Below are 24,346 nucleotides of genomic sequence, written 5' to 3' on the forward strand. Positions count from 1 at the left end.
AGTTAGATTGTTGCCAGATATGTTATTACTTTTGTTTGCTTAATGTGAAAGTTTCCTCTTTCTGCAGCCCCAGAAGGGATGATGACCGACCTGTGACCTACTTGAGCAGTTCTGCACCTGGGTACACATATGAGTGGGCTTGTGTAGAAGCACTGTCAAGCATGAGAAAGGAGTTATACAGATTGGTGTGTGGGAGCCCCTAGCACAGACAGAGAACGCTCCATGTGACGGTTCAAACATGCCTGTGTTGTGTACGAACGGCTTCGTTTTTTACATACATGGAGGGCGCCAGGACTGTAGCTTAGGGGAATTTTTGGAAATACAGTTAAGGTAAGTTATGTATTTATTATTCCCAAACAGTTTAATTGGTCTAAATAGAAATACTATTAAAGGGATATCCCCAACCCCACATTTTTCTTTTCATGATTCAGATAGAGCATTGCAATTTAAGCAACTTATCTAATTTACTCCTATTATCAATTTTTCTTTGTTCTCATGTTATCTTGATTTGAAAAAGCATTAATGAAAGGTTAGGAGCCCAGCCCATTTTTTAGTTCAGCACCTTGGTAGCGCTTGCTGATTGGTTTGCTACATTTAGCCACAAATCAGCAAGTGCTACCCAGGTGCTGAACAAAAAATGGTCGGCTCTAAAGCTTACAGTACTGCTTTTTCAAATCAAGATAGCATGATGAACAAAGAAAAATTGATAATAGGAGTAAATTAGAAAGGTGCTTAAAATCTCATGCTCTATCTGAATCATGAAAAAAAAAATTGGTTTAGTATCCCTTTAAAGGACATGAAACACAAAATGTTCTTTCCTATTCATAAATAAAAAGAGAGAGAGAGATGCACTCAGCTGAGACAGAACAAAAGCTGGAAAAACTTCCGTGCCTGTTCCTTTTTATTATAGTGTGTCACTCAGGGTGCATACTCTTTTTTTAGCACACTATGCCCCTTCACAGAGAAAAAACTATCCTGTAGTATATCAGTCTGACCCTGCCCAATGACAGTCCAGCGCCGAAATACCAGGCAATTCTTCTCTGAACAAAAGAAACAACAACCCCAGACGATCGTTTCGGCCTTCTGTGGGCCTCGTCAGTGAGGTGCAGTCGCATCTCTCTAAGGGCATGTGTGCAAGGAGTCCACGTCTGGTTTCCCCTTTTACTCTTAGGGAGACCCAAGAGCAATTTGCATAAATAAAAAGAGAGAGAGAGATGCACTCAGCTGAGACAGAACAAAAGCTGGAAAAACTTCCGTGCCTGTTCATTTTATTATAGTGTGTCACTCAGGGTGCATACTCTTTTAGCACACTATGCCCCTTCACAGAGAAAAAATATCCTGTAGTATATCAGTCTGACCCTGCCCAATGACAGTCCAGTGCCGAAATACCAGGCAATTCTTCTCTGAACAAGAGAAACAACAACCCCAGACGATCGTTTCGGCCTTCTGTGGGCCTCGTCAGTGAGGTGCAGTCGCATCTCTCTAAGGGCATGTGTGCAAGGAGTCCACGTCTGGTTTCCCCTTTTACTCTTAGGGAGACCCAAGAGCAATTTGCATAAATAAAAAGAGAGAGAGAGATGCACTCAGCTGAGACAGAACAAAAGCTGGAAAAACTTCCGTGCCTGTTCATTTTATTATAGTGTGTCACTCAGGGTGCATACTCTTTTAGCACACTATGCCCCTTCACAGAGAAAAAATATCCTGTAGTATATCAGTCTGACCCTGCCCAATGACAGTCCAGCGCCGAAATACCAGGCAATTCTTCTCTGAACAAGAGAAACAACAACCCCAGACGATCGTTTCGGCCTTCTGTGGGCCTCGTCAGTGAGGTGCAGTCGCATCTCTCTAAGGGCATGTGTGCAAGGAGTCCACGTCTGGTTTCCCCTTTTACTCTTAGGGAGACCCAAGAGCAATTTGCATAAATAAAAAGAGAGAGAGAGATGCACTCAGCTGAGACAGAACAAAAGCTGGAAAAACTTCCGTGCCTGTTCATTTTATTATAGTGTGTCACTCAGGGTGCATACTCTTTTAGCACACTATGCCCCTTCACAGAGAAAAAATATCCTGTAGTATATCAGTCTGACCCTGCCCAATGACAGTCCAGCGCCGAAATACCAGGCAATTCTTCTCTGAACAAGAGAAACAACAACCCCAGACGATCGTTTCGGCCTTCTGTGGGCCTCGTCAGTGAGGTGCAGTCGCATCTCTCTAAGGGCATGTGTGCAAGGAGTCCACGTCTGGTTTCCCCTTTTACTCTTAGGGAGACCCAAGAGCAATTTGCATAAATAAAAAGAGAGAGAGAGATGCACTCAGCTGAGACAGAACAAAAGCTGGAAAAACTTCCGTGCCTGTTCATTTTATTATAGTGTGTCACTCAGGGTGCATACTCTTTTAGCACACTATGCCCCTTCACAGAGAAAAAATATCCTGTAGTATATCAGTCTGACCCTGCCCAATGACAGTCCAGCGCCGAAATACCAGGCAATTCTTCTCTGAACAAGAGAAACAACAACCCCAGACGATCGTTTCGGCCTTCTGTGGGCCTCGTCAGTGAGGTGCAGTCGCATCTCTCTAAGGGCATGTGTGCAAGGAGTCCACGTCTGGTTTCCCCTTTTACTCTTAGGGAGACCCAAGAGCAATTTGCATAAATAAAAAGAGAGAGAGAGATGCACTCAGCTGAGACAGAACAAAAGCTGGAAAAACTTCCGTGCCTGTTCATTTTATTATAGTGTGTCACTCAGGGTGCATACTCTTTTAGCACACTATGCCCCTTCACAGAGAAAAAATATCCTGTAGTATATCAGTCTGACCCTGCCCAATGACAGTCCAGCGCCGAAATACCAGGCAATTCTTCTCTGAACAAGAGAAACAACAACCCCAGACGATCGTTTCGGCCTTCTGTGGGCCTCGTCAGTGAGGTGCAGTCGCATCTCTCTAAGGGCATGTGTGCAAGGAGTCCACGTCTGGTTTCCCCTTTTACTCTTAGGGAGACCCAAGAGCAATTTGCATAAATAAAAAGAGAGAGAGAGATGCACTCAGCTGAGACAGAACAAAAGCTGGAAAAACTTCCGTGCCTGTTCATTTTATTATAGTGTGTCACTCAGGGTGCATACTCTTTTAGCACACTATGCCCCTTCACAGAGAAAAAATATCCTGTAGTATATCAGTCTGACCCTGCCCAATGACAGTCCAGCGCCGAAATACCAGGCAATTCTTCTCTGAACAAGAGAAACAACAACCCCAGACGATCGTTTCGGCCTTCTGTGGGCCTCGTCAGTGAGGTGCAGTCGCATCTCTCTAAGGGCATGTGTGCAAGGAGTCCACGTCTGGTTTCCCCTTTTACTCTTAGGGAGACCCAAGAGCAATTTGCATAAATAAAAAGAGAGAGAGAGATGCACTCAGCTGAGACAGAACAAAAGCTGGAAAAACTTCCGTGCCTGTTCATTTTATTATAGTGTGTCACTCAGGGTGCATACTCTTTTAGCACACTATGCCCCTTCACAGAGAAAAAATATCCTGTAGTATATCAGTCTGACCCTGCCCAATGACAGTCCAGCGCCGAAATACCAGGCAATTCTTCTCTGAACAAGAGAAACAACAACCCCAGACGATCGTTTCGGCCTTCTGTGGGCCTCGTCAGTGAGGTGCAGTCGCATCTCTCTAAGGGCATGTGTGCAAGGAGTCCACGTCTGGTTTCCCCTTTTACTCTTAGGGAGACCCAAGAGCAATTTGCATAAATAAAAAGAGAGAGAGAGATGCACTCAGCTGAGACAGAACAAAAGCTGGAAAAACTTCCGTGCCTGTTCATTTTATTATAGTGTGTCACTCAGGGTGCATACTCTTTTAGCACACTATGCCCCTTCACAGAGAAAAAATATCCTGTAGTATATCAGTCTGACCCTGCCCAATGACAGTCCAGCGCCGAAATACCAGGCAATTCTTCTCTGAACAAGAGAAACAACAACCCCAGACGATCGTTTCGGCCTTCTGTGGGCCTCGTCAGTGAGGTGCAGTCGCATATCTCTAAGGGCATGTGTGCAAGGAGTCCACGTCTGGTTTCCCCTTTTACTCTTAGGGAGACCCAAGAGCAATTTGCATAAATAAAAAGAGAGAGAGAGATGCACTCAGCTGAGACAGAACAAAAGCTGGAAAAACTTCCGTGCCTGTTCATTTTATTATAGTGTGTCACTCAGGGTGCATACTCTTTTAGCACACTATGCCCCTTCACAGAGAAAAAATATCCTGTAGTATATCAGTCTGACCCTGCCCAATGACAGTCCAGCGCCGAAATACCAGGCAATTCTTCTCTGAACAAGAGAAACAACAACCCCAGACGATCGTTTCGGCCTTCTGTGGGCCTCGTCAGTGAGGTGCAGTCGCATCTCTCTAAGGGCATGTGTGCAAGGAGTCCACGTCTGGTTTCCCCTTTTACTCTTAGGGAGACCCAAGAGCAATTTGCATAAATAAAAAGAGAGAGAGAGATGCACTCAGCTGAGACAGAACAAAAGCTGGAAAAACTTCCGTGCCTGTTCATTTTATTATAGTGTGTCACTCAGGGTGCATACTCTTTTAGCACACTATGCCCCTTCACAGAGAAAAAATATCCTGTAGTATATCAGTCTGGTAGAGCGCTTCTCTCTTTGTATGCAAATTATTATGACCCTGGGGAAGTCTCCCTATGGGTGATGGGGGAAACCAGACGTGGACTCCTTGCCCAGTGTGCTTAGAGGAATGTGGCTGCACCTCACTGACGAGGCCCATAGGAGGCCGAAACGATCGTCTGGGGTTGTCATGTTCCTTGTTCAGAGGAGAATTGCCTGGTATTTCGGGGCTGGACTGACCTTACTTGGCGGGATCAGACTGATATACTTCAGGAAAGTTTTCTTCTGTGAAAAGCACACTGGTCTAAAAGAGGCTGCTTCCGGGTGGTAAATCGCCATAGAACAAGCCACTGAGCTGTTGTTCGTTCCTGGTAGAGCGCTTCTCTCTTTGTATGCAAATTATTATGACCCTGGGGAAGTCTCCCTATGGGTGATGGGGGAAACCAGACGTGGACTCCTTGCCCAGTGTGCTTAGAGGAATGTGGCTGCACCTCACTGACGAGGCCCATAGGAGGCCGAAACGATCGTCTGGGGTTGTCATGTTCCTTGTTCAGAGGAGAATTGCCTGGTATTTCGGGGCTGGACTGACCTTACTTGGCGGGATCAGACTGATATACTTCAGGAAAGTTTTCTTCTGTGAAAAGCACACTGGTCTAAAAGAGGCTGCTTCCGGGTGGTAAATCGCCATAGAACAAGCCACTGAGCTGTTGTTCGTTCCTGGTAGAGCGCTTCTCTCTTTGTATGCAAATTATTATGACCCTGGGGAAGTCTCCCTATGGGTGATGGGGGAAACCAGACGTGGACTCCTTGCCCAGTGTGCTTAGAGGAATGTGGCTGCACCTCACTGACGAGGCCCATAGGAGGCCGAAACGATCGTCTGGGGTTGTCATGTTCCTTGTTCAGAGGAGAATTGCCTGGTATTTCGGGGCTGGACTGACCTTACTTGGCGGGATCAGACTGATATACTTCAGGAAAGTTTTCTTCTGTGAAAAGCACACTGGTCTAAAAGAGGCTGCTTCCGGGTGGTAAATCGCCATAGAACAAGCCACTGAGCTGTTGTTCGTTCCTGGTAGAGCGCTTCTCTCTTTGTATGCAAATTATTATGACCCTGGGGAAGTCTCCCTATGGGTGATGGGGGAAACCAGACGTGGACTCCTTGCCCAGTGTGCTTAGAGGAATGTGGCTGCACCTCACTGACGAGGCCCATAGGAGGCCGAAACGATCGTCTGGGGTTGTCATGTTCCTTGTTCAGAGGAGAATTGCCTGGTATTTCGGGGCTGGACTGACCTTACTTGGCGGGATCAGACTGATATACTTCAGGAAAGTTTTCTTCTGTGAAAAGCACACTGGTCTAAAAGAGGCTGCTTCCGGGTGGTAAATCGCCATAGAACAAGCCACTGAGCTGTTGTTCGTTCCTGGTAGAGCGCTTCTCTCTTTGTATGCAAATTATTATGACCCTGGGGAAGTCTCCCTATGGGTGATGGGGGAAACCAGACGTGGACTCCTTGCCCAGTGTGCTTAGAGGAATGTGGCTGCACCTCACTGACGAGGCCCATAGGAGGCCGAAACGATCGTCTGGGGTTGTCATGTTCCTTGTTCAGAGGAGAATTGCCTGGTATTTCGGGGCTGGACTGACCTTAATTGGCGGGATCAGACTGATATACTTCAGGAAATTTTTCTTCTGTGAAAAGCACACTGGTCTAAAAGAGGCTGCTTCCGGGTGGTAAATCGCCATAGAACAAGCCACTGAGCTGTTGTTCGTTCCTGGTAGAGCGCTTCTCTCTTTGTATGCAAATTATTATGACCCTGGGGAAGTCTCCCTATGGGTGATGGGGGAAACCAGACGTGGACTCCTTGCCCAGTGTGCTTAGAGGAATGTGGCTGCACCTCACTGACGAGGCCCATAGGAGGCCGAAACGATCGTCTGGGGTTGTCATGTTCCTTGTTCAGAGGAGAATTGCCTGGTATTTCGGGGCTGGACTGACCTTACTTGGCGGGATCAGACTGATATACTTCAGGAAAGTTTTCTTCTGTGAAAAGCACACTGGTCTAAAAGAGGCTGCTTCCGGGTGGTAAATCGCCATAGAACAAGCCACTGAGCTGTTGTTCGTTCCTGGTAGAGCGCTTCTCTCTTTGTATGCAAATTATTATGACCCTGGGGAAGTCTCCCTATGGGTGATGGGGGAAACCAGACGTGGACTCCTTGCCCAGTGTGCTTAGAGGAATGTGGCTGCACCTCACTGACGAGGCCCATAGGAGGCCGAAACGATCGTCTGGGGTTGTCATGTTCCTTGTTCAGAGGAGAATTGCCTGGTATTTCGGGGCTGGACTGACCTTAATTGGCGGGATCAGACTGATATACTTCAGGAAAGTTTTCTTCTGTGAAAAGCACACTGGTCTAAAAGAGGCTGCTTCCGGGTGGTAAATCGCCATAGAACAAGCCACTGAGCTGTTGTTCGTTCCTGGTAGAGCGCTTCTCTCTTTGTATGCAAATTATTATGACCCTGGGGAAGTCTCCCTATGGGTGATGGGGGAAACCAGACGTGGACTCCTTGCCCAGTGTGCTTAGAGGAATGTGGCTGCACCTCACTGACGAGGCCCATAGGAGGCCGAAACGATCGTCTGGGGTTGTCATGTTCCTTGTTCAGAGGAGAATTGCCTGGTATTTCGGGGCTGGACTGACCTTACTTGGCGGGATCAGACTGATATACTTCAGGAAAGTTTTCTTCTGTGAAAAGCACACTGGTCTAAAAGAGGCTGCTTCCGGGTGGTAAATCGCCATAGAACAAGCCACTGAGCTGTTGTTCGTTCCTGGTAGAGCGCTTCTCTCTTTGTATGCAAATTATTATGACCCTGGGGAAGTCTCCCTATGGGTGATGGGGGAAACCAGACGTGGACTCCTTGCCCAGTGTGCTTAGAGGAATGTGGCTGCACCTCACTGACGAGGCCCATAGGAGGCCGAAACGATCGTCTGGGGTTGTCATGTTCCTTGTTCAGAGGAGAATTGCCTGGTATTTCGGGGCTGGACTGACCTTACTTGGCGGGATCAGACTGATATACTTCAGGAAAGTTTTCTTCTGTGAAAAGCACACTGGTCTAAAAGAGGCTGCTTCCGGGTGGTAAATCGCCATAGAACAAGCCACTGAGCTGTTGTTCGTTCCTGGTAGAGCGCTTCTCTCTTTGTATGCAAATTATTATGACCCTGGGGAAGTCTCCCTATGGGTGATGGGGGAAACCAGACGTGGACTCCTTGCCCAGTGTGCTTAGAGGAATGTGGCTGCACCTCACTGACGAGGCCCATAGGAGGCCGAAACGATCGTCTGGGGTTGTCATGTTCCTTGTTCAGAGGAGAATTGCCTGGTATTTCGGGGCTGGACTGACCTTACTTGGCGGGATCAGACTGATATACTTCAGGAAAGTTTTCTTCTGTGAAAAGCACACTGGTCTAAAAGAGGCTGCTTCCGGGTGGTAAATCGCCATAGAACAAGCCACTGAGCTGTTGTTCGTTCCTGGTAGAGCGCTTCTCTCTTTGTATGCAAATCTTTCCTATTCATACAATTTTAAATAACTTTCCAATTTAATTCTATGATCTAATTTGCTTCATTTTCTTTGTATCCTTTAACAGCATACCTAGGTAGGATGAGGAGCAGCAATGCACTACTGGGAGCTAGCTGGGTATTTGTTTCTACATTTAGCCATCAATCAGCAAACGCTACCCAGATGCTTAACCAAGAATGGTCCGGCTCCTAAGTTTACATTCCTGCTTTTCAAATAAGGATACCAAGAGAACGAGAGAGAAAAAAGATAATAGGAGTAAAGTAGAAAGTTGCTTTAAATTGCATGCTCTATCTGAATCATGAAACAATTAGGTTTCATATCCCTTTAATTGTTTTCTACATAACGTTTCAAACTTGATATTAAATTTATATTCCTAGCATTCTTGAATTCATGTATTACAATTCTATTTAAAGTGCCATAAAACATGTTGAGATATGTGCATATCCTAAAAGGGCAAATTAAGTAAAAATAGTTTGCATAAAAAAAATTGTTTAAAAATTGCTGGCAAGTATCTTAAAATAATTTTCAAAAATACTTCAATAGCCATGCTGCCTGGAGTAGTCTGCTCTACCCCCTCTTATCAGTGTTTAGACACAGGCAATGTATTTCAACTGAGTTCACAGCTTCTAGGCCTGCTCCAGCAGATAATCCCTGTTCACTTTTGCATTCTACCAAAACCACAATAGATCTAGATACAGCCATAAAAGGAAATGTGTGTGTGTGTGTGTGTGGGGGGGGGGGGGTGGGGGGGGGGGTAGAGCTTTACAATTCGGAAACTTTAAAGAAAGGGTTAATGGTGAGGCACTGCTTTTTTTTTTTTTATTCCTCTAAGAATAAAACCCCAGCAATACTAATACAAAATGCAGGGCGTTTGTTGGTCACCTTGGGGAAATGTTTGCCAAAAAAATGTTTGCATATTGTATCTAAGTACACATTATGCAATAGGTGACCCTCCTGTTCATTGCTTAAAATAGAATGTGTTCTCTACCTAGTTTACATTGGCTTTGGCATATTACTTTTTTATTTGTAAAAGGGTACATTAAAAAAAAAGTCATTTCCTATACAATTCTTATTTAAAGGTATATGAAAGTGCAGAAAGAAAAGTTCTAATAGGTCAGAGCATATTATTATTATTATTATTATTATTATTATTATTATTATTATTATTATTATTATTATTACTTGTATTTAACTGTGTGTTAAACTAATTAAAGATTAAGCACACAAAGTCAGCAATGCACTACTGAGAGCTAGCTGAACACATCTGAGGATCCAATGATGAGACAAATATGTGTAGCCACCAATCACGAGTGATTTCCAATTAGTGTAGGATATGTACATATTCTTTCTCAACACAGGATACCAAGTGAGCAAAGTACATTTCTAAAATACAAGAGAATTTAAGTGTCTTAAAATTGCATGCTGTATCTGAATCGTGCAAGTTTAATGTTTACATTCCTATCCCTTTTTAAGTTTTAGTAAAAAAAAAAAAAAAAAAAAAAAAAAGGGAATTTCCTTGCAAATAAACTGAGGTTTACCCACTGCCCCAGAGAGGCTGAGTATATCCTGCAGGATCCAGGACACCGACCCTGCAACATTCTAAACAGTAATCATTTAATAAGTGTAGTAGCTCAATTGCTTCTACAAAAAAACACAACATAAACAATAATATTTAAGAGATTTTTCAAGGGGCATGTATATAAACTGCAAAACAATGTTAGAACACAATGACCATTTAAGCAGGAAGAGAAAGGTATATCTGAGTTCTAGCAGCCATGGTACCCTAGGCCAAGCTGGTTAGTTGAATCTGATTTAGTTCTGCACCAGCAAATTTGTGTTTATTTTTAGGTCTGTGTCATCTGCATGGAAAGGAGATCTCTGTACCCTGATGAACCTGTTTTCTTAATTAAATTCAACGACACATGAGGAGCTTACAAACTTTTAGACCTCCTGTATTTATTTATAAAGAGCGCACTTGTATCATTTAATATTTTTACTTGACATATGTGATCTAAACACTAGAAATTATATTTTAGCACCAGTCATCTCAGTAACACAAAACTTTTCCACTTTTTGTCCAACGCAACCTGTACATCATTATTTTGTGCATCGCTATCAAGGAGTAGAGAGATTACAGGGGCATATAAAAAAAATCTATGGTGCAAACTTAGGCATGGTTACATTTTGCAATTAATGTGGTTTTGCCTGACAGTAATGTTTAAAGCTGTTTTTAAATATCAAGAAATGAAAGCTTATGCATAACTGAGTTAAAGGGATATTCTAATACACATTTTACATGCAATAATTCATTAAAAGGGTTAAGCACATAGGTAAATATATCCCCAGAAGGGCAAGCTCCCAAACAGAACATGTCTGGTTAGCAAATCGGCAATTTTATGTAGCCTCCAATAACTAGCTGCAGGGCTTGTGGCTACAGAGCAGGACTTTACCTATGTGTTTTATGTTTGTGCAGTGGTTAAGGTCAGTAATGCAATAATTCCTTTAAATTGACATTGGTTAGAGAAAGTGACACAAATTCAGAAACATTATTTCATGATTCAGATAGAACAAACAGTTATTCCTTTTTACTTCTGTTATTAAATTAGTTTTTTTATGGGATTGTTTGTTGATGGAGCAGCAGTCTACTACTGGGAGCTAGCTCAACACAGGTGACAAGATGTATATATCTGCATCCACTGCTCCTACCTAGGTATACTTTTCCACAGGATACCAAAAGAACAAAGCAAATTAGGTAATACATTTGAAAGTTGTTTAAAATGTCATGATTGAAAGTATCTTTTAATGTCCCCTTAAGCCCAGATGCTGACAACCGGTACAACTACATTATTGGATGATGCAAAAGCAGCTTATTAACCCCTTAAGGACAAGGCCATTTTTCAGTTTCTTTCCCTTAAGGACCAGGACTATTTTTACATTTCTGCAGTGTTTGTGTTTAGCCTTAATTTTCCTCTTACTCTTTTACTGTAGCCACACATATTCTATACCGTTTTTCTCGCCATTAAATGGACTTTCTAAAGATACCATTATTTCTCTTGCTAGATGTATCAAGTCCACGGATTCATCCATACTTGTGGGATATTCTCCTCCTTCCTAACAGGAAGTGGCAAAGAGAGCACCCACAGCAGAGCTGTCTATATAGCTCCTCCCTTAGCTCCACCCCTCCAGTCATTCTCTTTGCCTGCTTAACTGCTAGGAAGGGTAAAGTAAGTGTGGTGACAAAAATGTTAGTTTTTATTTTCTCAAGCAAAAGTTTGTTATTTTAAATGGTACCGGTGTGTACTATTTACTCTCTGGCAGAAAAGGGATGAAGATTTCTGCAAGGAGGATGATGATCTGAGCACTTTGTAACTAAGATCCACTGCTGTTCCCACAGAGGCTGAGGAGTACAGGAAAACTTCAGCTGGGGGAACGGTTTGCATGCTAAGCTGCATTGAGGTATGTTCAGACAATTTTTTTCTAGGCAGACTGTGATAATTCTAGAAAAGGCTGACAATATCCCCATGAGGGAAGGGTAAGCTGTATTCAGACACTTAATAGAGAATCCCAGCTTACACAAAGGGCTGTTTTGTTACTGGTGGCACTTATGGGAAAAACGTTTTTGTATTGAAATTTTAACGTGTTTTGAGGACTTTTAGGGGGCTTTGTGGCTAATTTAAGGGTTATTAACCCACATGGCTAGTTTAGAAACACTTTGGTGTGTTTCTTTTAGGCCCCATTGACATCGAGTGAGGTGGCAGGGGCCAATTTTCGCGCCTCAGTTGCGCAGTTTCCTTTACTTTGAAGACATCCAGCTGCTTCTCCAGAGGGTCATGCTGTGTTTGAGGGCCTAAAAGAGTTTTTTCCCCACAAATCTATCCTAAAGGGCAGGTAGGCGCAACAGCAGAGCTGTGGCAAGGTGCTGAACGTTTTTTTTACCGGTTTTTGACGTTTTGTCAATCCGGTTTTTACATTAAGGGGTTAATAGTTTATTTGGCTGATTGTGCAAATTTACTAAGGCTTTATGATTCTACTGTAAAAATTTCGTAGAGTTTACTGCTTTTTTACACTGTTTTGCAGAGTTTGTGCATCTTTTTTTTTCTCTTAAAGGCACAGTACCGTTTTTTTCTAAGTGTTATTTACTTTGAATAAAGTGTTTTCCAAGCTTGCTTGTTTCATTACTAGCCTGTTTAACATGTCTGACACCAAGGAAAATCCTTGTTCAATGTGTTTAGAAGCCATTGTGGAACCCCCTCTTAGAATGTGTCCCACTTGCACTGATATGTCTATAAATTATAAAGAGCATATTATAGCACTTAAAAATATAGCAATAGATGATTCTCAGACAGAAGGAATTGAGGTTTTTCCATCTAGCTATCCCCAAGTGTCACAACCAGTAACGCCCGCACAAGTGACGCCAAGTACCTCTAGTGCGTCGACTTCATTTACTTTACAAGACATGGCCACAGCGGTGTTATCTAAACTGCCTGCTTTACAAGGAAAGCATGACAGCTCTGGGTTAAGAACATCTGCTGAGCCTTCTGACGCTTTAGTAGCCGTATCCGATATACCCTCACAATGTTCTGAAGTAGGGGTAAGGGATTTGCTATCTGAGGGAGAGATTTCTGACTCAGGAAAGACACTCCCTCAGACAGATTCTGATATGACGGCCTTTAAATTTAAGCTTGAACACCTCCGCTTGTTGCTCAGGGAGGTATTAGCGACTCTGGATGATTGTGACCCTATAGTGGTCCCAGAGAAATTGTGTAAAATGGACAAATACTTAGAGGTTCCTGTTTACACTGATGTTTTTCCAGTCCCTAAGAGGATTGTGAATATTGTTACTAAGGAGTGGGATAGACCAGGTATACCGTTCACTCCCCCTCCTGTTTTTAAGAAAATGTTTCCTATATCTGACACCATGCGGGACTCGTGGCAGACGGTTCCTAAGGTGGAGGAAGCTATTTCTACTCTCGCTAAGCGTACAACTATACCTATCGAAGACAGTTGTGCTTTCAAAGATCCTATGGATAAAAAATTAGAGGGTCTCCTAAAGAAAATTTTTGTTCATCAAGGTTTTCTTCTCCAACCTATTGCGTGCATTGTTCCTGTAACTACTGCAGCTGTTTTCTGGTTTGAGGCTCTAGAAGAGGCTCTTCAGATGGAGACTCCATTAGAGGATATTATGTATAGAATTAAGGCCCTTAAATTGGCCAATTCTTTCATTACAGATGCCGCTTTTCAACTGGCTAAATTAGCGGCAAAGAACCCAGGTTTTGCCATTTTAGCACGCAGGGCGTTATGGCTTAAGTCCTGGTCTGCTGATGTGTCATCAAAATCTAAACTTTTGAACATCCCTTTCAAAGGAAAGACCCTATTCGGGCCTGAACTGAAAGAGATTATTTCAGACATTACTGGAGGGAAAGGCCATGCCCTCCCTCAGGATAAAACAATCAAAATGAGGACCAAACAGAATAATTTTCGTTCCTTTCGGAACTTCAAGGGTGGTCCCGCTTCAGCTGCCCCTGCTGCAAAGCAAGAGGGGAAATTTGCCCAATCCAAGCCAGTCTGGAGACCTAACCAGGCTTACAACAAAGGTAAACAGGCCAAGAAGCCTGCAGCTGCTTCAAAGACAGCATGAAGGGGCAGCCCCAGATCCGGGACCGGATCTAGTAGGGGGCAGACTCTCTCTCTTCGCTCAGGCTTGGGCAAGAGATGTTCACGATTCCTGGGCTTTAGAAATTGTGTCCCAGGGATATCTTCTGGACTTCAAAGACTCCCCCCCGAAGGGGAGATTTCACATTTCTCAATTATCTGCAAACCAGACAAAGAGAGAGGCGTTCTTACGCTGTGTAGAAGACCTACATACCATGGGAGTGATCCGCCCAGTTCCAAAGGTGGAACAAGGGCTAGGGTTTTACTCAAACCTGTTTGTGGTTCCCAAAAAAGAGGGAACTTTCAGACCAATCTTGGATCTCAAAATTCTAAACAAGTTCCTCAGAGTACCATCATTCAAGATGGAGACTATTCGGACTATTCTACCTCTGATCCAGGAGGGTCAATATATGACTACCGTGGACTTAAAGGATGCGTATTTACACATCCCTATTCACAGAGATCATCATCGGTTCCTCAGATTCGCCTTTCTGGACAGGCATTACCAGTTTGTGGCCCTTCCCTTCGGGTTGGCCACGGCTCCCAGAATTTTCACAAATGTGCTAGGGTCCCTGTTGGCGGTTCTAAGACTGCGGGGCATAGCAGTAGCGACTTATCTAGACGACATCTTAATTCAGGCGTCGACTTTCCAACTAACCAAGTCCCACACGGACATCGTGTTGGCTTTTCTGAGATCTCACGGGTGGAAGGTGAACATAAAAAAGAGTTCTCTCTTCCCTCTCACAAGAGTTTCCTTCCTAGGGACTCTGATAGACTCGGTAGAAGTGAAAATATTTCTGACGGAGGTCAGAAAATCAAAACTCTTAACCACTTGCCGAGCTCTTCATTCCATTCCTCGGCCATCAGTGGCTCAGTCTATGGAGGTAATCGGACTCATGGTAGCGGCAATGGACATAGTTCCTTTTGCCCGCCTACACCTCAGACCACTGCAACTATGCATGCTCAAACAGTGGAATGGGGATTATGCAGATTTGTCTCCTCTAATACATCTGGATCAGGAGACCAGAAATTCTCTTCTCTGGTGGTTGTCTCAGGACCACCTGTCTCAGGGAATGTGTTTCCGCAGGCCAGAGTGGCTCATAGTAACAACAGATGCCAGCCTGCTGGGCTGGGGTGCGTCTGGAACTCCCTGAAAGCACAGGGCTTATGGTCTCAGGAGGAAACTCTCCTCCCGATAAACATTCTAGAACTGAGAGCGATATTCAATGCGCTTCAGGCGTGGCCTCAGCTAGCTGCGGCCAAATTAATCAGATTTCAGTCAGACAACATCATGACTGTAGCTTATATCAATCATCAAGGAGGAACACGGAGTTCTCTAGCGATGATGGAGGTAACCAAAATAATCCGATGGGCAGAGACTCACTCTTGCCATCTTTCAGCAATCCATATCCCAGGGGTAGAGAACTGGGAGGCGGATTTCCTAAGTCGCCAGACTTTTCATCCGGGGGAGTGGGAGCTCCATCCGGAAGTATTTGCCCAGCTGACTCGGCTATGGGGCACACCAGAATTGGATCTGATGGCGTCCCGACAGAACGCCAAACTTCCTTGTTACGGGTCCAGGTCCCGGGATCCCCAGGCAGTACTGATAGATGCTCTAGCAGTGCCCTGGTCCTTCAACCTGGCCTATGTATTTCCACCTTTTCCTCTCCTTCCACGTCTGGTTGCCAGAATCAAGCAGGAGAGAGCTTCGGGGATTTTGATAGCACCTGCGTGGCCACGCAGGACTTGGTATGCAGACCTGGTGGACGTCATCTGTTCCACCGTGGACTCTGCCGCTGAGGCAGGACCTTCTAATCCAAGGTCCATTCAAGCATCCAAATCTAATTTCTCTGCGTCTGACTGCTTGGAGATTGAACGCCTGATTTTATCAAAGCGTGGTTTCTCTGTGTCGGTCATTGATACCCTGATTCAGGCTAGAAAGCCTGTCACCAGGAAAAATTATCATAAGATATGGCGAAAATATCTTTATTGGTGTGAATCCAAGGGTTACTCATGGAGTAAGATTAGGATTCCTAGGATATTGTCTTTTCTACAAGACGGATTGGAGAAGGGATTATCAGCTAGTTCCTTAAAGGGACAGATATCTGCTTTGTCTATTCTTTTATACAAACGTCTGGCTGATGTTCCAGACGTTCAGGCGTTTAGTCAGGCTTTAGTTAGAATCAAGCCTGTGTTTAAACCTGTTGCTCCGCCATGGAGTTTGAATTTAGTTCTTAAAGTTCTTCAAGGGGTTCCGTTTGAACCCATGCATTCCATAGAAATTAAGCTTCTATCTTGGAAAGTTCTGTTTCTTGTTGCTATCTCTTCAGCTCGAAGAGTGTCTGAACTATCTGCATTACAATGTGACTCACCTTATCTTGTGTTCCATGCGGATAAGGTGGTTTTGCGTACTAAGCCTGGGTTCCTACCTAAGGTTGTTACTAACAGGAATATCAATCAGGAAATTGTTGTTCCTTCTCTGTGTCCTAATCCTTCTTCCAAGAAGGAACGTCTGTTGCACAATCTTGATGTGGTTCGTGCTTTAAAGTTTTACTTACAAGCAACTAAAGATTTTCGTCAAACATCTTCGTTGTTTGTTGTCTATTCTGGTAAGCGGAGAGGTCAAAGGGCTACGGCTACCTCTCTTTCTTATTGGCTTAAAAGCATCATCTGTTTGGCTTATGAGACTGCTGGCCAGCAGCCTCCTGAAAGGATTACTGCTCATTCTACTAGAGCAGTGGCTTCCACATGGGCTTTTAAAAATGAGGCTTCTGTTGAACAGATCTGTAAGGCGGCGACTTGGTCTTCGCTTCATACTTTTTCCAAATTTTACAAATTTGATACTTTTGCTTCTTCGGAGGCTATTTTTGGGAGACAGGTTCTACAAGCAGTGGTGCCTTCCGTTTAAGGTACCTGTCTTGTCCCTCCCTTCATCCGTGTCCTAAAGCTTTGGTATTGGTATATCACAAGTATGGATGAATCCGTGGACTCGATACATCTTGCAAGAGAAAACAGAATTTATGCTTACCTGATAAATTTCTTTCTCTTGCGATGTATTGAGTCCACGGCCCGCCCTGTCTGTTTAAGACAGGTAGTATATTTTTATTTAAAAAACTTCAGTAACCTCTGCACCCTATAGTTTCTCCTTTTTCTTCCTAGCCTTCGGTCGAATGACTGGAGGGGTGGAGCTAAGGGAGGAGCTATATAGACAGCTCTGCTGTGGGTGCTCTTTGCCACTTCCTGTTAGGAAGGAGAATATCCCACAAGTATGGATGAATCCGTGGACTCGAAACATCGCAAGAGAGAGAAATTTATCAGGTAAGCATAAATTCTGTTTTTCATCATATTTAATTATTTACCATAATTTTTTTTTTTTTTATAAAATATGAGGAAAAAATGGAAAAAAACACACTTTTTCTAACTTTGACCCCCAAAATCTGTTACACATCTACAACCACCAAAAAACACCCATGCTAAATAGTTTCTAAATTTTGTCCTGAGTTTAGAAATACCCAATGTTTACATGTTCTTTGCTTTTTTAGCAAGTTATAGGGCAATAAATACAAGTAGCACTTTGTTATTTCCAAACCATTTTTTTTTTCAAAATTAGCTATAGTTAAATTGGAACACTGATATCTGTCAGGAATCCCTGACTATCCATTGACATGTATATATATTTTTTTTAGTAGACAACCCAAAGTATTGATCTAGGCCCATTTTGGTATATTTCATGCCACCATTTCACCGCCAAATGCGATCAAATAAAAAAAATTGTTCACTTTTTCACAAATTGTTTCACTAACTTTAGGTTTCTCACTGAAATTATTTACAAACAACTTGTGCAATTATGGCACAAATGGTTGTAAATGCTTCTCTGGGATCCCCTTTGTTCAGAAATAGCAGACATTTATGGCTGTGGCATTACTTTTTGGTAATTAGAAGGCCTCTAAATGCCGCTGCGCATGGGTAGCTTGTAGGAAGCTTGTAGGGTTAATTTTAGCTTTAGGGTAGTGTAGTAGACAACCCAAAGTATTGATCTAGGCCCATTTTGATATATTTCATGCCACCATTTCACCGCCAAATTCGATCAAATAAAAAAAATCGTTCACTTTTTCACTAACTTTTGGTTTCTTACTGAAATTATTTACAAACAGCTTGTGCAATTATGGCACAAATGGTTGTAAATGCTTCTCTGGGATCCCCTTTGTTCAGAAATAGCAAACATATATGGCTGTGGCATTACTTTTTGGTAAATAGAAGGCTGCTAAATGCCGCTGCGCACCACACTTGTATTATGCCCAGCAGTGATTTGGTTAATTAGGTAGCTTGTAGGGAGCTTGAAGGGTTAATTTTAGCTTTAGTGTAGAGATCAGCCTCCCACCTGACACATCCCACCCCCTGATCCCTCCCAAATATCTCTCTTCCCTCCCCCACCCCACAATTGTCCCTGCCATCTTAAGTACTGGCAGAAAGTATGCCAGTACTAAAATAAAACGCTTTTTTTAAAAAAATATCTGTTTAGCTGTGATGGACCTCCCTTAGCCCCCAACCTCTCTGATCCCCCCCCAAACAGCTCTATAACCCTCGTCCACTACCTATTTGCTGCCATCTTTGGTACTGGCAGCTGTCTGCCAGTACCCAATTTGCCTCCCAAAATTTTTTTTTTAATTTTTTTTATGTAATTTAAACTTTTCTGTAGTGTAGCTGCCCCCCCCCTCAATACCCCCTCCCAGATCCTTTTGATCTTTATTTCCCCCCCTCCCTCTCTCCCATCCATTGGTGGCAGTGGTTGTTGCGCAATTGCGCGCACTCCCTGCAGGCCCCCCCGCACATTGCACATTCAGGAACCGGATGCCGGGTAGCGATGGGCCGCCCACCCGCCTCCCTGCAGCTGCTCCCCCCCACCAACGATCGGCTCCATCGCTACCGGTGCAGAGAGGGCCACAGAGTGGCTCTCTCTGCATCGGTCTTGGAAAAAAGGTATTGCAGTGATGCCTCAATATCGAGGCATCACGGCAATAACTTGAAAGCGGCTGGAAGCAATCAGGATCGCTTCCAGCCGCTTTAAACCCTAATGTCGTACAGGGTACGTCGCTGGTCTTTAAAGACCAGTTTGTGTGTGACGTACCCTGTACGGCATGCGTCGTTAAGGGGTTAAGGACATAGGAACATGTTTTTTTAATCACTTTTATCATCTTGTGGTTGCATAACCCTTTTCATGAAGCAAAACGTTTTTAAACAGTATTCTTTTATATGCGAGAGAGAACCTTTACATTTAATCTCCTTTAAAGGGACTTTTTTTATTTATTTATCAGAAATTATTTACAGCATTACAAAAGATCTGCATGCAAATTATTTTTTTTAAAAAACATGTCAAACTGATTTTCTTATTAAAATATGCATTGTTTTGGAGGCCCAGGACACAGCGCTTGAAAGGCATCTGTAATTTGCTCAGTTAGGGTTATATATAACAAGCTCCTGTGAAAATCAAGCATTCACTGTGCAGTGTGTAGGAATGTCAATTTTCTACCTTCTACGGAATGCTCTACAACAGGGGTGTCCAACCTGGCCAGGACACCTTTGAATGTGGCCCAGCACAAATTCTTAAACTTTCTTAAAACATTATGAGATTTTGTGTGTGTGTTCTGTACTAGGCATAGCGCCACCGCACGTCGTACGCTCTTACTATTTGTACGCATGGCTTCAGTTTTTCCGGTGGCGTACGGCTTCCAGTGTGTTTTCCTCCATGCGCAGACAGTTGAATTGACACCATCAGACATTACTTGGCAAGTAAAATGCAGTGATTATCGATAATATTTCTGCCTACCTTTGTACCCTAAGGCAGAAATGCTGCAATCTGCAATGTCCAGAAAAATAATCAATATTTTGCTATATTTGCAACTTCATTTTCAGTCGAAGTTACCTGCCAATTTTCAAATGGAAGGCATAGAGCTGCAATCTGACATTCAACTTAAAGAAAAAATTGATCATGTCTCTTTACTGGACTTTTATAAGAGCTATCTTCCCAGAGACAAATATCCCTCGCTTCACAATCACGCCTTATTCATGTCATCGCTTTATGGCAGCACCTACATTTGTGAGCAACTATTTTCAAGGATGAAGCACACGAAGAGTAAAAGTAGAACCAAAATATCTAACACCAGGGTATATCGCAAGCCCATTACTGGTAACAGACTGCTACACGCCACTAGCTGTCACCCCAGACATGTACCGTATGCTGTGGCAAAAGGCCAATTCGTCAGATTGAGACAAAACTGTTCTGTTTTTGAGGAATACTCACAGGAAGCTGATAATCTTACTAATAGACTTATGGCTAGAGGGTATACACCTAAGGTTATAAGAAAAGCTAGGCAGGAAGTGGATCACCTGGATAGGGATTCTTTCTTGATAAATAAAACTCATCGCACAAATAGAGATCCGTATAATGGGGTTAAGTTTGTAACTGAATTCAGCGCCCAGTACCATGACATAAGTAAAATTGTGAAAAAACATTTTACTCTTCTATCTGCAGATGATAAATTACAGGATGTGGTTCAAAATGGCCTTAGATGCTCCTATAGAAAGTGCAATTGGTAACATTGTGTCCCCAACTAAACTTAAAAAGATTTAATCTAGCCGTAGCTCATGGCTTGTACATATGTTTAGGTGCGGCCATTGTAAATGCAAACCCTGTGATTATGCCCACATATCAGATTTCTTTACCTCTGACCACTGGCAAAATCTACCAGATTTATGTTTGCCACAACTGTGATATATTTGAAAACATGTGACATTTTGACACCTGCAATATGTAGGCCTAACCACTAGGGACATACGTTCCAGAATACGGGAGCACCTCTCGACCATACATATGGGTATCTCCACCACACATATTGTTCAACACTTTGTAAATAAACTTTACAAAAACTTGGACACATTTTAAATGGTGTGCCATTAAAAAGGTAAACACACCATAAGGAGGTGGCAATAGATTGAAACTCCTAAATAAACGGGAAATGTTTTTAAGTTGAATACCGGTATACCGCATCGTCTTAATTCTGACTACGACCTTATAAATTATTGGGAATAACTGCAATATATTCTTCTAAATTTGGTGGTATTTTACTTTTGTCATGACTAATTATAGCACGTATTATACTATCATAATGTTCCAATTAAGTCAGAGTGTACTGTCTGCACTGTTTCCTTTTGGAAAGAATATAACGTTTTTTTTTTTTCTTTTGCTTTCTGTGCAGTTGCAACTTTGTATCAGTACAATAATGGTGCAATGTTGTTTCACTATGAGTCTTAGTAAAACTAATAAGTAAATAACATCTCTGTCTAAAATCGTTAAGCACTTTAAGTGAGAGGGGAGTGTCTTCTGTATTAGCCAATAAGATTTGCTTTTACCTTTTAAATAGTCACAGATGTTTAGTGACTAGTAGGCTATGATTACGGCCAATTGCGGCCAAAACGCATAAGCCAGTTGCTTACACTCTTCCTTTCTGTGATGGTCCCCCTGTGTTTTATCATTTCTGTTTTTAACTTAGATGTACCAATAAATGTGAAGTTTTACCTACAAGCGGACTTTGTTTTCTTCTAACACCATGAAAAGTCACTGAGAATTGCAATTACTTCCATCAAACCAGATATTGATGCATTCGTTTCTCAAAAAGCAAAGTGAAATATCCCACTAATTTTATTTTGCCCTCTTTTCTTTTACTTCTATATTAAAAGTAATATAAGTGTATTTTATGTGTGGCCCAAGACCATTTTTCTTCTTCCAATGTGGCCCAGGGAAGCCGAAAGATTGGACACCCCTGCTTTACAACCACTGGGGGAGCTAAAACACTACAACTTTAGAGTAAATCTGGTGTAAAATCTGTCAAAATACATAATGAGTGCATTGCATTTTCTTTTAGTTTTGCATAGTTAGAAATTAACAATTATAAAATGTTCATTTGTAATACTGAAAAATCTTTATAAAATGCTTGTAAGGATTCAATTTAAAGTGATGGTAAACCTTAACTAATCAAATGCCATATATTTAATCTTTGCCATTAAAAAGTATGTGTCCCTTTTTTATATTCATCTGTGAAAGGGTTAAATTAGTACATATAGTAATGCTTCTATTGCAATGCTATGCCAGCCAACTTGGATGAACCTTTTTTTTATTTTTATTTTTTATTTGTATGATAATTCCAGTGAACCATCCAACGTTTTTAAGTCCTTAGGAAGCCTATTTAGAGAGTGAGTGGTACTGCTCTATACATCACAGTCCAGCCAAAATAGCAAATGTAGAAAACTTTAATTATAAAATATTTATACACTTTTTTTTTTTAAATAATTGTGGTTTTACTTGCAATATAATATATTTTTCAATGCAACATTCTTATACAGGGAGTGCAGAATTATTAGGCAAATGAGTATTTTGACCACATCATCCTCTTTATGCATGTTGTCTTACTCCAAGCTGTATAGGCTCGAAAGCCTACTACCAATTAAGCATATTAGGTGATGTGCATCTCTGTAATGAGAAGGGGTGTGGTCTAATGACATCAACACCCTATATCAGGTGTGCATAATTATTAGGCAACTTCCTTTCCTTTGGCAAAATGGGTCAAAAGAAGGACTTGACAGGCTCAGAAAAGTTAAAAATAGTGAGATATCTTGCAGAGGGATGCAGCACTCTTAAAATTGCAAAGCTTCTGAAGCGTGATCATCGAACAATCAAGCGTTTCATTCAAAATAGTCAACAGGGTCGCAAGAAGCGTGTGGAAAAACCAAGGCGCAAAATAACTGTCCATGAACTGAGAAAAGTCAAGCGTGCAGCTGCCAAGATGCCACTTGCCACCAGTTTGGCCATATTTCAGAGCTGCAACATCACTGGAGTGCCCAAAAGCACAAGGTGTGCAATACTCAGAGACATGGCCAAGGTAAGAAAGGCTGAAAGACGACCACCACTGAACAAGACACACAAGCTGAAACGTCAAGACTGGGCCAAGAAATATCTCAAGACTGATTTTTCTAAGGTTTTATGGACTGATGAAATGAGAGTGAGTCTTGATGGGCCAGATGGATGGGCCCGTGGCTGGATTGGTAAAGGGCAGAGAGCTCCAGTCCGACTCAGACGCAAGCAAGGTAGAGGTGGAGTACTGGTTTGGGCTGGTATCATCAAAGATGAGCTTGTGGGGCCTTTTCGGGTTGAGGATGGAGTCAAGCTCAACTCCCAGTCCTACTGCCAGTTTCTGGAAGACACCTTCTTCAAGCAGTGGTACAGGAAGAAGTCTGCATCGTTCAAGAAAAACATGATTTTCATGCAGGACAATGCTCCATCACACGCGTCCAAGTACTCCACAGCGTGGCTGGCAAGAAAGGGTATAAAAGAAGAAAATCTAATGACATGCTCTCCTTGTTCACCTGATCTGAACCCCATTGAGAACCTGTGGTCCATCATCAAATGTGAGATTTACAAGGAGGGAAAACAGTACACCTCTCTGAACAGTGTCTGGGAGGCTGTGGTTGCTGCTGCACGCAATGTTGATGGTGAACAGATCCAAACACTGACAGAATCCATGGATGGCAGGCTTTTGAGTGTCCTTGCAAAGAAAGGTGGCTATATTGGTCACTGATTTGTTTTTGTTTTGTTTTTGAATGTCAGAAATGTATATTTGTGAATGTTGAGATGTTATATTGGTTTCACTGGTAAAAATAAATAATTGAAATGGGTATATATTTGTTTTTTGTTAAGTTGCCTAATAATTATGCACAGTAATAGTCACCTGCACACACAGATATCCCCCTAAAATAGCTATAACTAAAAACAAACTAAAAACTACTTCCAAAACTATTCAGCTTTGATATTAATGAGTTTTTTGGGTTCATTGAGAACATGGTTGTTGTTCAATAATAAAATGAATCCTCAAAAATACAGCTTGCCTAATAATTCTGCACTCCCTGTAGTCTTAAGGGTACCATCACTTTAACATATAAAAGTATATACGCTGAAAACGATATGTTTATTTCTTCCTCATGTGGGAATCACCAAAAACACAAACCTTGTTCTCTGTCAGGAAATGACCTTCCTTTATAAAAAGTATTGTGTTTTTTGTGTAAATACAGTAAGACACATTTGTTTACAGTAAAGAAAAAATGGCTTCTTCTTAGCTACATTAACTTTTTCTTTTAGTTGTATTATTTTCTGTAAGTGGTAAACACAAAGATAGTAAAGGAATTTAAAAATTCCTGGGACATGCATAAGACTAACCTAAGAGAAAAGTAACATCATATCGGTAGACTTGATGGGCCTTTTTGGTTCTCATCTACTGTCAAATTCTGTTTTATAGAGAAAATGTGTTTCTTTTTCTTTTCCTAGCATGCAACGAATGGGAACAGTTACCATGCTCAAGTAATGCCCCGGAGGCACTGGAAGGGCATTCTATGGTGGCGCATCAGGTAGGTGTTTATGCTGAACACTTTATTTTGCTGAATGCTGTTTTTGCTCAGCTCTCCAATAGTTTGTTCTCCAGAAACCA

The 24,346-nt window shown here is 42.4% G+C and overlaps 1 protein-coding gene across 1 annotated transcript in view; it reads left to right on the top strand.

Moving 5' to 3' along the window:
• Nucleotides 1-24,346, top strand: part of LOC128645246 (ras guanine nucleotide exchange factor F) — a 137,290-nt gene that overhangs the window by 44,978 nt on the left and 67,966 nt on the right. The window contains exon 2 of the mRNA XM_053698087.1: nucleotides 24,187-24,266. Within this exon, the coding sequence (XP_053554062.1) occupies nucleotides 24,252-24,266 (15 nt within the window). The 5' untranslated portion in view covers nucleotides 24,187-24,251. The remainder of the gene's footprint in view (nucleotides 1-24,186; nucleotides 24,267-24,346) is intronic.

This window comes from Bombina bombina, chromosome 1 (assembly GCF_027579735.1).
Source record: "Bombina bombina isolate aBomBom1 chromosome 1, aBomBom1.pri, whole genome shotgun sequence".
Lineage (NCBI taxonomy): Eukaryota > Metazoa > Chordata > Amphibia > Anura > Bombinatoridae > Bombina > Bombina bombina.